At 36.1% G+C, this 12,436-nt stretch overlaps 1 protein-coding gene across 2 annotated transcripts in view; it reads left to right on the top strand.

The window, feature by feature from the left end:
- The window catches only part of cdkl5 (cyclin dependent kinase like 5), a 35,011-nt gene that overhangs the window by 8,644 nt on the left and 13,931 nt on the right, over nt 1–12,436 (top strand). For both annotated transcript variants that reach the window (XM_082155342.1, XM_082155341.1), the window contains exons 4-11: nt 5,376–5,421; nt 6,100–6,236; nt 6,349–6,469; nt 7,167–7,226; nt 8,417–8,507; nt 10,875–11,064; nt 11,897–11,977; nt 12,180–12,346. In XM_082155342.1, coding sequence (XP_082011468.1) covers nt 5,376–5,421; nt 6,100–6,236; nt 6,349–6,469; nt 7,167–7,226; nt 8,417–8,507; nt 10,875–11,064; nt 11,897–11,977; nt 12,180–12,346 — 893 coding nt within the window. The remainder of the gene's footprint in view (nt 1–5,375; nt 5,422–6,099; nt 6,237–6,348; nt 6,470–7,166; nt 7,227–8,416; nt 8,508–10,874; nt 11,065–11,896; nt 11,978–12,179; nt 12,347–12,436) is intronic.

The raw sequence follows: 12,436 nt of genomic DNA, 5'->3' as shown, positions 1-12,436 counted from the left end.
TATCTTTTTTTTTATACTGTTGTGATTCTCTAAATTCACTTAAGCCTTTAAAATAACTGATTTTAGTTTTAGTGTTTTGTTTTTTTATCAAACATCTAATTTAAATCAGAAACCACCATTAAAAATTTTTTTTTTTATGAATAAAAGTAATGCTTTTATTCAGCAAGGATGCTAATTAAATTGATCAAAAATGACTGTTTTCAACATTGATGATAATAATAAGAAATGTAAGAAAATAATAAGAAAATCAGCATAATAGAATGATTTCTGAACATGTCACACTGGAGTACTGGATACCCCACAGTTATAAATTACATTTTAAAATACATTAAAGTAGAAAACAGCTATTTTAAATTGTAATATTATTTCACAATATTACTTTTTTTTTACTGTATTTTTGATCAAATAAATGCAGCCTTGGTGACCATAAGAGACTTCTTTCAAAAACCTTTGAACGGTAGTGAATTTAATCCAACGTTTTTACTTATTTCTCAGTTTATATTTTTCTTCTCTATCTTTTTCTCCATTACAGAAAAAAAACTCTCCCTGATAGAATTCCCTTAAACAAGCGCTGACAAAAGTAAGAGGATTTAATACAAATGACTCTTTAATAGAGACCCCATGAATGGAGGAGATATCAAATTTAGCTGTGATCTACTCTGTTTCTCCTGGAGGCAGACAGGGCTTGAGTTCACGATACCTTGCCAGCTCAGGAACCCAGCTTGGCATGAGAGATGTTTTGTTTCCTATCTTAGCAGCAAGGACAATTAAGGTTGCGCCAGCTCTGTTGGCAATATGAAATTAGATCCGTGCTGTTTTTCAACAGCGTTGTTGTTCCGATCGTACGGATGTTAGAACGGATGCCAACATCGTTATTAAAGTAAGCGATACTAAAAGTTGGCTGAACTGACTACGTGTTCCGCTCTGTTTCATGGGTTAGCTGTCTTTAAAATGGCATCTAATTATTTCCTAAACAAATTACAGTAACTGTACCATGCATTTAGCGAGAACATGTCTATGCACAGGCCTCTGTGAAGTGAAACTTCTGACTTTCTGCTCTCATGTTGAGAGAAATACCCTCTCAAATGATCTGACCTCCCACCCTCTGAACAGCACAATGGCCGTGAAGAAAGCTGTGAAGCTAAAGGAATTAAAACAGGCTTGCCGCTTGTAATCCTACTATCTGCCCATGCTAGAGTTATAGACACACAGACTCTCATGCACCCCCTCATGAGTGACAGTACTGATATATTAACTCTGAGTGCTTTGGACCCCCATCGGACCCTTATGTTTCCCCATCAACAAAACAAAGTCAACAGCCCGTCTTTCACAAGTACACCTGACCTATACATTAACATGTTGTAATCCAAAACGGAAACAACTAGCTAAAGATCGGATTACCTGTCACCAAATATCAGATATGTCATTGTTTGATGTCACTCTGTATTATCACAGGATTCTGTCTGGAAGGTAAAGGCGTATTTTTAGTGCATATGCACTTTTGTAAATAGAATTATGGGTTGGTCTCCATGGTTATTAGAAATATGAGACACGGACACTGTGTGTGGTGGGTTTTTGAAGCTGTGAAAGTCTCAGCTTCTCCATAAACACCTTTCAGATCCCAACCCCTCCGCTTTCTTCACTGTCCATGACTCATTCACCCCCCTATATATATACCGAGAGACAGACAGGTTTGTCAAGTAAGTGAAGAAGCTAAAAATATCTGATTCCTAAATGACGTTGCAAGTTTTTTTCAGTTTGTTACGAAATGCAGAAGCAACCATTTACAGGTTATAATGAATTTTCTTCACCCTGAATGTAGGATGAAGAATTCCCATTATTTTTATAGTATGTAGTGTACTTAAAGGGATAGTTCACCCAAACATTTTAATTCTGTCATCATTTACTCACCCTGGTGTATGAATTTTTTTCTTCTGTGAAACACAAAAGTAGATGTTTTGAAATTCAGTGTGGTCCAGATGACATTGGACCAGGGATATGATTGTTAACGAAAATGAAAACTATTTAAAAAAAACTTGTTAATTAAAATAATGCTGAAATAAAATAAAATAAAATATTAGATGTAAAACTTATTTCAATTTGTTTCCAAGGCAACATTTAGAATTGGTTTAGTTTATTAAAATTAGTACTAACTGAAATTAAATGTAATAAAATGGAACTTGTAATGTTAATAAAGTTTTTGTCCAAAAAAACAAACAAATATATATGCAGAAAAATTATTATTTTCAACCTTCATTCTGACCCTCTGTCTGAAATTATCCGTTTTTAAGGGGCGGTTCCTTTAAGTCTGGTCAGTAAACGGCTAATGTTATGATTGGCTAACATCATTGCATTAGAAGCAGTGTCAACGCCCTCATGAGTGCAGTGTTTTGAAAACATCCATATGAAACAAAGCATTATGAAATCATTTACTTACGGTTTGTAATGTAGCTGCTCTAAGTACAGTTGGCTGCTTCATTTTTCAACAAAAGTTTCTTTGTGAACTCTCCATTCCTTGTTTACAAAGCAAAATGCTCTGAATAAACATATAATCCTGCGACACGATTTGGGACAGCATTAAAAAACCATCCAAGATGTTGTGATGCTTGTGAAGCGCGTGGAGTATGTCAGAAACTGAACGCGCATCTGTATACTGTATCCAGTGTAGACAGCATCAGTGATTATAATGGATTCTATTTGCTTTTGACGTGACATGACGCTCACATGCAGTGTAGGCAAATGTCACCAATTAGGTGACTGAATGCCAGTGGGCATGATGCCTATGGTGTTATGATGTATAACTATTCGTCACTGTCTTGCTTTGGAGGAAGTCATATGCAAATGTATTTGCCCATGTGATGTCACAGATCCCGCATTATCCCATTTTTGGAGCTTGATTAAATAAATGCTTTTTTTTTTATAGTGAGAAGGATGTTTTAGGCGAAGAAACTTGCAGGATATTTGAATGGTACAAAGACCACTTATATGTCAAAAGAAAAGGCAAATTTGAGTAGGCCCCTTTAAACTAAAATGAAAACTGAAAATATACACAAAAACTAATATAAAAAAAAACAAAATAAATATAAAGTAAACTAGTATATAAATGGAATATAAATTATATACAATTATTATATATTGGATCCCTTTGGCCTTTAATGTATGGACAAAAAAAATAAACTGAGACATTTTTAAATTTTCTGTTTTACAGAATAAAGTAAATTTGGTTTTGAATGACATGAGGTGCCAAATGATGGCAGAATTGTAATATTTGGGTGAACTATCCCTTTAATTTGAGGAAGAAATGTTCAAGAGTTGACATAAATATGTTGGCAAGTATGTGTTATAAATACATTCTTAAACATACTAAGTCCACCATGTTGGCTTTGAAATGTGTATTTTTTTTTAACCTTTACCGTTCCCTGGTTGCAACAGATATAATAATGAATTTACTCATTTAATGTACAGCTTTTTTGCATACTTTGTAGTATGGAAGTATGCATATTCAGACACAGGGCCATACATGCTATTCTGCACAACATCCTGCAGAACCGTTCATATGTTGATTTCAAAGAGACTTCCTGTTCAGCGTGAACCTGAAAACAAACCCCATATCAGAATATCGTGCCACTGCCAACAAAAATCCTTTTAATACCAAAGGAAAACCTGCAGCGTAATTAAAGCAGCCAGATCTTTCTGCAAGTAGCCCATGCAGGGGTCCGGCTTACTCAATATGGAAAAGCTAGTCCCTTATCCAGCCCCACATGCCTGCTGTGCCTCTTAATCATTTCTGATCATGAATCATATCTGTTCATGACAAGCTGTGCCTAAAGTGAAAATGACTTTCAGTTCCACTGCGGAGGAGAATATGAGGAAGCCTTCGAGGCACTTGCTACCGACCGGAGGCGTCAGGTAGAGCTAGCGCCTGGATCCAGCCTTGTTGTGGGAGATTCAGTTGGGATTTTCTTTCAGTTTAATTGCAGCTGGTTCAAATGCAAGCCTCAGCGATGTTCTGAAATCTGCAGGGTTCGGGCATTTTATGGATTTCGTCCAAGAGTTGACAAACATGCCTTTTAGTTGGAGGATTTTCTGAAAACAGGAAAATGTGCATTGTTGTTGCTTGTTGACTTGTTAACCCTTATAAAAAGTACTGTGACGGTACAGTGATGTTATCAGATAGTAGTACTCTTATGTCTCCTATGCTCACCAAGTCTGCATTTATTTGATCAAAAATAACAGTGATATTGTGAAGTAGTATTACAATTTTATACACAAAAATATCTTACTGACCCCAAACATGTATGTATGGTATAATATTTTTTACTTTTTTTTATAAGGTTCTCCATGGGAAATCCATATGTAGTACCATGGTAAAAAGTTCACGATTTATATGATGTATACGGCGGTACTGAGAGATTACCATATTCATTTAAAATTGGATGTTACATGTTACTCCAAGGTACTTTAAAAAATATTATAGTCTTATCATGGGACATAAAACATGGTTATACCATAATTCTGGATGAATACCATATTCATATGCCATGGTAATTACATGGTCTTCTTAAGTACTTCAAAGAATACCATGGTAAAACCATGGTACTTTTTTTGCATGTAAATCTGTCAGCAATTATTGACCGTGTTTCTTGTATTGAACAACCTTTCTGTGACACTGTAACTATGCCAAGTAGATCTCTCAATTTCGATGTTTCCCTTTATATCAGACTTGTTAGCTACGTTCAGTTATACTGCCTTTGAAATACACAGGCTACAGAAAACACAGACTCCAGAAGAATAATGATTTAATATCCATTTATCTGGGCACTATAGTCTATAATACTGGCTGGAATTTGTCCTGAGTGAGTGTTTACTGTGTAGAATTGTGATAAATGGATGGGCTTTAGCAGCTAGCGTGATCATAGCGCTAAGGCTTTCACTGTGAAGGGAGCTGTAGTGCAAATTGAGAGCTCTGAATGACAAAGATAGGCAAACGAGACTCTGTCCAACACCACAGATGACAGGGACTCTGTGTGACTGACAGTGGGTGAACATTTCTCCACCGCAAGGGCTGCTGAACACAAGGCTAAATATGTGCATGCAATACTTCCGCCTAATAATTAGACATCCTAATATGAAATTATATCTATTCTTTGAAAACATGCACATTGTTCCATTTAGCTGAAGCATTGTCAGGGGCTTTGTCATGAAAAATACCCCTTTGTGGCTTATTTGATACAACCGGGAAGTGGTTCGTCTAAGGTTCAGTTCTTTTGTGCAGCTCTCAGCTGTTTGTTTTACATGTTAAGTCCATTAACAGCTTGCTAATAAAGCTTGTGTTTGAGAAGGCGCTCAAACTGATTTACATATCTGGTTTGCAGGAGACAAAAGAGCTTGTGGCCATTAAGAAGTTCAAGGACAGTGAAGGTAAAAGACTGCTACAACCAAATGCTTGCTTTTTCATCCATGTAATTTACTGGTTGGAAACCACAACACTGTATGGTTACCATGACACAAAGTATAATTGACATTATTTATCACAGACTCCAAGGGCTAGTTATTTGGTATATAAACGCTTTACACACTGATTGAAGTTTTCTATTTAAAATATGTAAATACAGTTTTTAAACCTGATTTCTGTGATTTGTATTTTCTAGCAAGCAACATGAAATGAAATGAACCAAAAGAAATGTAATGGACAAATGTTATTTAAAAAAATATTAAATTGGATTAAATTGTTTATTTTATAAATACAATAACAGTTGTAACAGAGATGAATTGTTAAGCTGTCAAGGAAATGGCATGAGATTGTTTTCCCATCATGGTGTAGAAAGGATCCAAATGATGTCATCATTTTAAAGGGGGATGGAAACATTTGCTACTTTCATGCTAGGTTAATTTAACGATATATCTAACATATCTAGTTTTCACAACAAAGAGATTTGCAGCTCTTAAAAGGTAATGGCACACCAAAGTGTAGCCCATTTGTGAGAAGTGCCTTTTATAATGTCACCTTTCTTTGAGAGCTCTATAGCTCATTTGTTTTACTCTAGAAAACACAAGCCCCTTCTCAATCTCATCTAACCCCCTTGTGTGTTCCCGCAGAGAATGAGGAAGTTAAAGAGACGACGTTACGAGAGCTCAAGATGCTCCGTACGCTGAAGCAAGACAACATCGTAGAACTGAAAGAGGCTTTTCGTCGAAGGGGAAAACTCTATCTAGTGTTTGAATATGTGGAGAAGGTCAGCTCAAAACAGGCTTTTTTTTACCTTAATTTGGTCAGGTTGAATTGTAGTTCAAATGACGATGATGATGTGTTGTGTTTCAGATTGTGTTTTGCTATATATATTTCAGAATATGCTTGAGTTGTTGGAGGAATTGCCCAATGGTGCACTACCTGAAAAAGTACGAAGCTACATCTTACAGCTGATCAGAGCTATTCACTGGTGCCACAAGAATGAAATCGTTCACAGGGGTATGACAGTCTCTGTATTGTTTATAGATTTCTTAATTAATCTTATCTTAAAGGGATAGTTCACCCATAAATGAAAATTCTGTTATCATTTACTCACCCTTATGTCGTTCCAAACCTGTAAGACTTCCGTTCATCTTCGAAACTGATGATGTTTTTAATGAAACCTGAGCGCTTTCTGTCCCTCCATTGACAGTCGACGCAACTACCACTTTCACGCTTCAAAAAGTTCATAAAGAGTTAAACTAATCCATATGAATTGAGACACAATCGCTTTATATGATGAACAGATTTAATTTAGGTTTTTATTCACATTTGAACATTGAAGCGAACAGAATTTTCTTTTTTGGGTACTTTGTACCTTTTAAGAACATAAGAATGCATATATAGATCGATGAAATAGATTTTTTTTTAATTTACAGACCCGAAACTTTTGAACAGTTAGGTTAAAGTTTTTTTTTTCTTCTTCAATGTTTGTATATGGGTCTTTTCTGTTATGAAGTACTAATTTTAATTTAATTAAGTATTTAAGGAAGTTGTTATTTAAAGATCATTAGGAATAAGGAATATTATAAGATGTGTGATGTCTTTATTTAGTCATTTTCAACATTTCTTATTTATTGCTAGTGTAATTTTTCTGTAGTCTTGAACACAAATTGAGCTCACTAAGAAAAATCCATCCTTTTTATCTAATCTGCAGATATCAAGCCTGAAAATCTCCTCATCAGCTCCAATGATATCCTGAAGCTGTGTGATTTTGGTGAGCAGAGGCTTTCACTCGTCTGATTCAGGACCCGCCACCCCCATATTCACACTGATCTCTCGCTGAATGCTTGGTCTCCTTTCAAGGCGTCATGAGTCCTGCGGTGACGTCTGAAAAAAATAATTAAAAAAAGATCTGAAATTGGATTTAAGTCGAAAGGAACGAAACAGTTTTTGTCCAAATCACACAGTATGCAAAGGTTTGAGTGACAGCGCCTATTATCTGTAATGCAAATGTTAAGTTGATGTTTGGTCCTTCCAGATATATGATTTCATACTGAAATGGAAGATGAGTGAAATATCCACCCTCATCACAGAAAAAGAAGTTGTTAGCAGTGTTGGGGAGTAAATCGTTCAGCTGTTTTCATAACTATTTTTAAAAAGTGTAGTGCAGTGCGACAAAACCCAACATCACTATTTTTAATGCTTACATCTAATTTCTTTCTTATTTTTTGTAGAAATAGACAAAATATAACTATTCATTTTATGTTATTTTGAATAGATTTATATACAATAATATAATATTTAATCAATTGCTGCTTTTCATCATAGTTTGTTACTGTTTAAGTTATTTTTTTGTTAGTTTTATGCCAGATTAATACTGATCTGGTTGGAAAAAACAATTATATCATCTTATAATTTACAATTATATCATCTTAATTTAGTATGCATACAAATATTTTTATGTATTATAAATTAAGATGATATAATTGTACAAATACACATTGTATATAAAATAACTAATAACTACTGTATATAAATGAACAATATAGAAACGCATTGAATATAAATACATTTTATAATTATAAATGTAATCATACATTTTATATATTAACAATAACTTTGTTTAACCTCCTTAAATAACTTTGAACTTGACCAATGTAACGTTGTGGCTGTCGTCTCAGTACCTGATAAATCACATATTGTACTTCCCAGCCTCCAGGTTCTGCTCCTGATGGAATGTATATATTATTCACTCAGGGTTAAATTTTGCCTCCACACTGAATGCCACGGAAATTGAGAATGACTCACTCCACAAGCTTCTCTCTAAGACTTTTATTTTTAGAGGGAAGAATATGGCAAGATTAATTAAGATCTCTGAATGTTGTGTGCGGTCTTGCTCATGCCAGATACCTTTTCGCTTTCCTCCTTCCCCATGTCTGTCTATCCGGGCTGGTCACTCCCTAGGCTTTGCCCGCAATCTCTCTGAAGGCAGCGATGCTAACTACACTGAGTATGTGGCGACTAGGTGGTACCGCTCACCTGAACTGCTCCTAGGGTAAGTCCTGATATACGTACCTCCTACTCTATTTTTCAAGGTGATTTCTAGTATACCTTGTTTCCCGAGACATAATAACTGAAAAATGACCAAGAGGTATTTTCCTCTTTAAAGCCAAAAGGCATGAAAAATCAAATCCCCCTCAGACACAAGCTCTAATATGCATCGAGGGCACATCCTTTTTAAAAATTTTGATTTTATATATCCATTAGATGTGACATCAGGAGTGAGGTGCATGATTATTTGTCCTTGTCTCCATTGAAGTGGTATTTTCTAGTGTGTGCCACTAGACTAGATGAATGCAGTGGAACATTTTTTTAAACTCTCACCATTTAAATTCCACCCACACAAATATTCTCTCCCTCCCTCTTGCTGTGTGTTAGTGCAAAGATTTGTGTCTCAGTGTTATGTCTATCTATCTGCCTCTGTCTCTGCAGGCATCTCTCCTCATCCCTCTTCCGTTATTAAGGGTGCCATTGTTCAAACTTAGAGTTAGAGATTTGAACAAAACCTTAACCCTAAGCATGACACTTTGGTGTGTAAATCGACCCTGTCCCGTTTGTGCTACAGACATGAATGTGCTGCTTTGAAAAGTGTTGCTATAACTTTTCTAAGCTATCAGATTTGTGATTTGTGCACTTCAGATGATAAAACGGGTGAAAAAAAGCCTTTGACCCGTTCACACGTTAGTTTTAAAAATGATCTTTAAAGGGGTCATATTATGCTTTTCCACTTTTTCAACTTTAGTTAGTCTGTAATGTTGCTGTTTGAGCATAAACAAGATCTGCAAGGTTACAAAGCTCAAAGTCTACTCCAAAGGGAGATGTTTTATTTAACAGAATCCACATTTCAAGAACTACAACAAACAACTGGTTTGGACTACGGCACAATTTTTCCAGATCTTATGAGGTCACAATGGTACTCATTTAAATAATCCGTGCCTATGGAATAAGCAAAAAAGAGGACGAGGCATGGATGAGCTGCATTAGAGAAGATGATTCCACAACATTTCCAAAACTCATTTATTTGACCTACCTAAGGCTGAGGAACTTAGAGTGAACTTATTTTAACACTGTTCCTGAACTTTATAACCTGAACGCTTATCTGTGCCCTGCACATTTCATGGAGAACAGCTTGTTTTCGCTTTTGTAAGACGTTTCACCGCTCCTTAGGAAAATTAACCATGGTTTTGTGATCAATTACTGTTTGTATTACCTTAGTTTTCCGACAAATATCACAATTAAATGGTGGATAACATTGTATCTATTATGTATAAGAAAATTACATGCTGTAAATAAAATATGTGAAAAATTATGCTTTTTTTTTTATTAATCAAGCATGAAAACATATTCTAGTACACCCTGAAAACAAAATTAAGACTTCGTAAAAGGGCATAATAGGACCCCTTTAAGGTTATCGTTATCTGTTTAGTAGCCATGGTATTTTCACTTAAGAAACAGAACTTTTTCAAATCTTAAGTCAAGAATTATTTTACATTTCTGTAATACAGCACCTGCTGAGAACATTATAGTGACTTGGTGTGGGCTCTTTTGTCTTGGACCAGTAAGCAGTCATCCAGGACACTCTCTAGCAAACTATCAGAACTCCTTAGCAAGCACAAACCAACATTCTGAAAAAAATACTCTTGGAACATCATAGCAACCGCATAGCAACACCCTAGAAACCACCCAGAACACCCCAACAATGACCTAGCAACACCCTAGAAACTGCTCTGAACACCATAAGACATGCAATGCAATTCCTTAGAAACCACCCTGAACATGCTAACAATGCCCTAGAAACCACTCTTAGCAACCACAAAACAACATGCTAAAAACCCTCTGAATATCAAAGCAACCAAATAGCAACATCCTATAGAAACCACCCAGAACACCTTAGCAAACCCCTATTAACAGCCCTGAACACCCAATAGAAACCACCCAGAGAACATTAGAAACCGCCTAGCAACACCCTAAAAATGACCTTGAACACCTTAGCAACACCCTAGAAACCACCCTAGCAACATCCTCAAAAAACACTCTGAACATCTTAGCAACCACAAAGCATCGTGCTAAAAAACCCTCTGAATGCCATAACAACTGCATAGCAACACCCTGGCAACCTCCTTCATCACCCTAGCCTTGAGATGGCAGCTTTTCTAGGGGCAAGCAACGAATATTTTCTTCAGAAAACTTTTTTTGTCTTGCATCTTTCAATGAAAGACAAAAACAATCAAACTATTTTACTAAAAACAGTTTGAATAGTTGTGTATGAATATGTGTTTCAAATAGAAATTAACGATAAGGATATGGAAAACTCAAATGAAGGTCAATACTTGACTTATATTTGTCTTCTTGGCTCTCGCAGAGCTCCATATGGGAAGGCGGTGGACATGTGGTCGGTGGGGTGTATTTTGGGAGAACTGAGTGATGGGCAGCCCCTGTTTCCTGGCGAGAGTGAAATCGACCAGCTCTTCACCATTCAAAAGGTGTTGGGCCCTTTACCACCAGAGCAGATGAAGCTGTTCTACAACAACCCTCGTTTCGCCGGACTAAGAGTAAGGACCTGTCTTCTGATTCACTCCTCTGTCCTGTTCTGTGCTTTCCTCTCCTCGCCTCTTCTCTCCTCTCCTTTCCTATGGCACGGATCCCAGTATTCTGAATAAGTGGCTGCCTATGACTCATGTATCGCTATGTGCCAGTGTGAAGCACAACTGGCTTTGCCTTGACAGGGCTGATCACAGTACATAATATTCACACACATGCACATAGATTCACACACACACAGTACATAGTCTCAAAAAGTATTTGGACACTCAAGTCACATTTTAAATGATGTTTTGTAACCATAGGTGGCATCTGCAAATGAATGATGCTAGACCTTATCTTTTCTTAGCCATATTTTCAATTAATTTTCACCCTGTATGGATTTAATTTGCAGTAATGACTGGTTGACTATATGTTAAATAAATAGATAGATGGATATGAAAGTTTACATTGTTTTAGTGTTCATTTATTTAGTTAGTCATTTTAATGCTTGTACTTAAATTTATTTCATCTAGTTTTTCAAGACAACATTTCTAATTTTTGTTTAGTTAAAATTTTGAAAGTAATATTTCTTATTTTATTTTATTTTATTTTATTTCAGCTTCATTTCAATTAGCAATAAATGTTTTTAATAGTTTTAGTTTTAATTAATGATAATAACCCTGTTGCAGTGGATAACAGTCAAACATACAGTTTAGTGTCAATTGTACACAAATATTTCACTGCTTAATGCAATTAACCAAAGTATCTCATATTTGTAATGGAAAATGCAATTCTTCTGCCCTATTCTTTAGTCCTCCCTCTGTCTGTATTTAACTATGTAAGTATGTGTTTTTGTGACAGTTTCCTTCTGTAAGTCATCCTCAGACGCTTGATCGACGGTACCTGGGTATCATCAACGGACTCATGTTGGATTTAATGAAGGTAAAGCAGTCTGCAACACTCATCAGAGAACATTTTTCCTTTTGAATCCCAACAGTTGATATATTTGGTGTTGATTTATTTTAAAATTAACTGCAGGTGTCATATTACCCCCAAGTGCAAAGTGTTATTAAAGACTGAATTTGAATGAGTTTAATTGTTCAACAGTGGCATGACTCTCCTCTTTTTCTTTTCACTGTATCAGAACCTGCTGTGCCTGAACCCCACCGAACGTTTTCTGACAGAACAGTGTCTGAACCATCCAGTGTTTCAGGGTCTAAGAGGGCCGGAGCGGCCAGCTGCCCCATCACCCACCCCACCTCGCTCCTCGAAGAGAAAACCGTACCACGGAGACAACACCATACCCAGCCGGTCAGTAATTGCTACTTCTATACTCTAGGTTAAAGGTGAGATTTCTGTGCAACTAGTGGCAGCAAATGCAATTGTCAAAATGCTTTTCCT

This window comes from Leuciscus leuciscus (genome assembly GCF_965113295.1).
Source record: "Leuciscus leuciscus genome assembly, chromosome: 23".
In the NCBI taxonomy this organism is placed as follows: domain Eukaryota; kingdom Metazoa; phylum Chordata; class Actinopteri; order Cypriniformes; family Leuciscidae; genus Leuciscus; species Leuciscus leuciscus.
The sequence above is the reverse complement of the archived record's forward strand: the minus strand, read 5'-3'. Positions and strand labels throughout refer to the sequence as shown.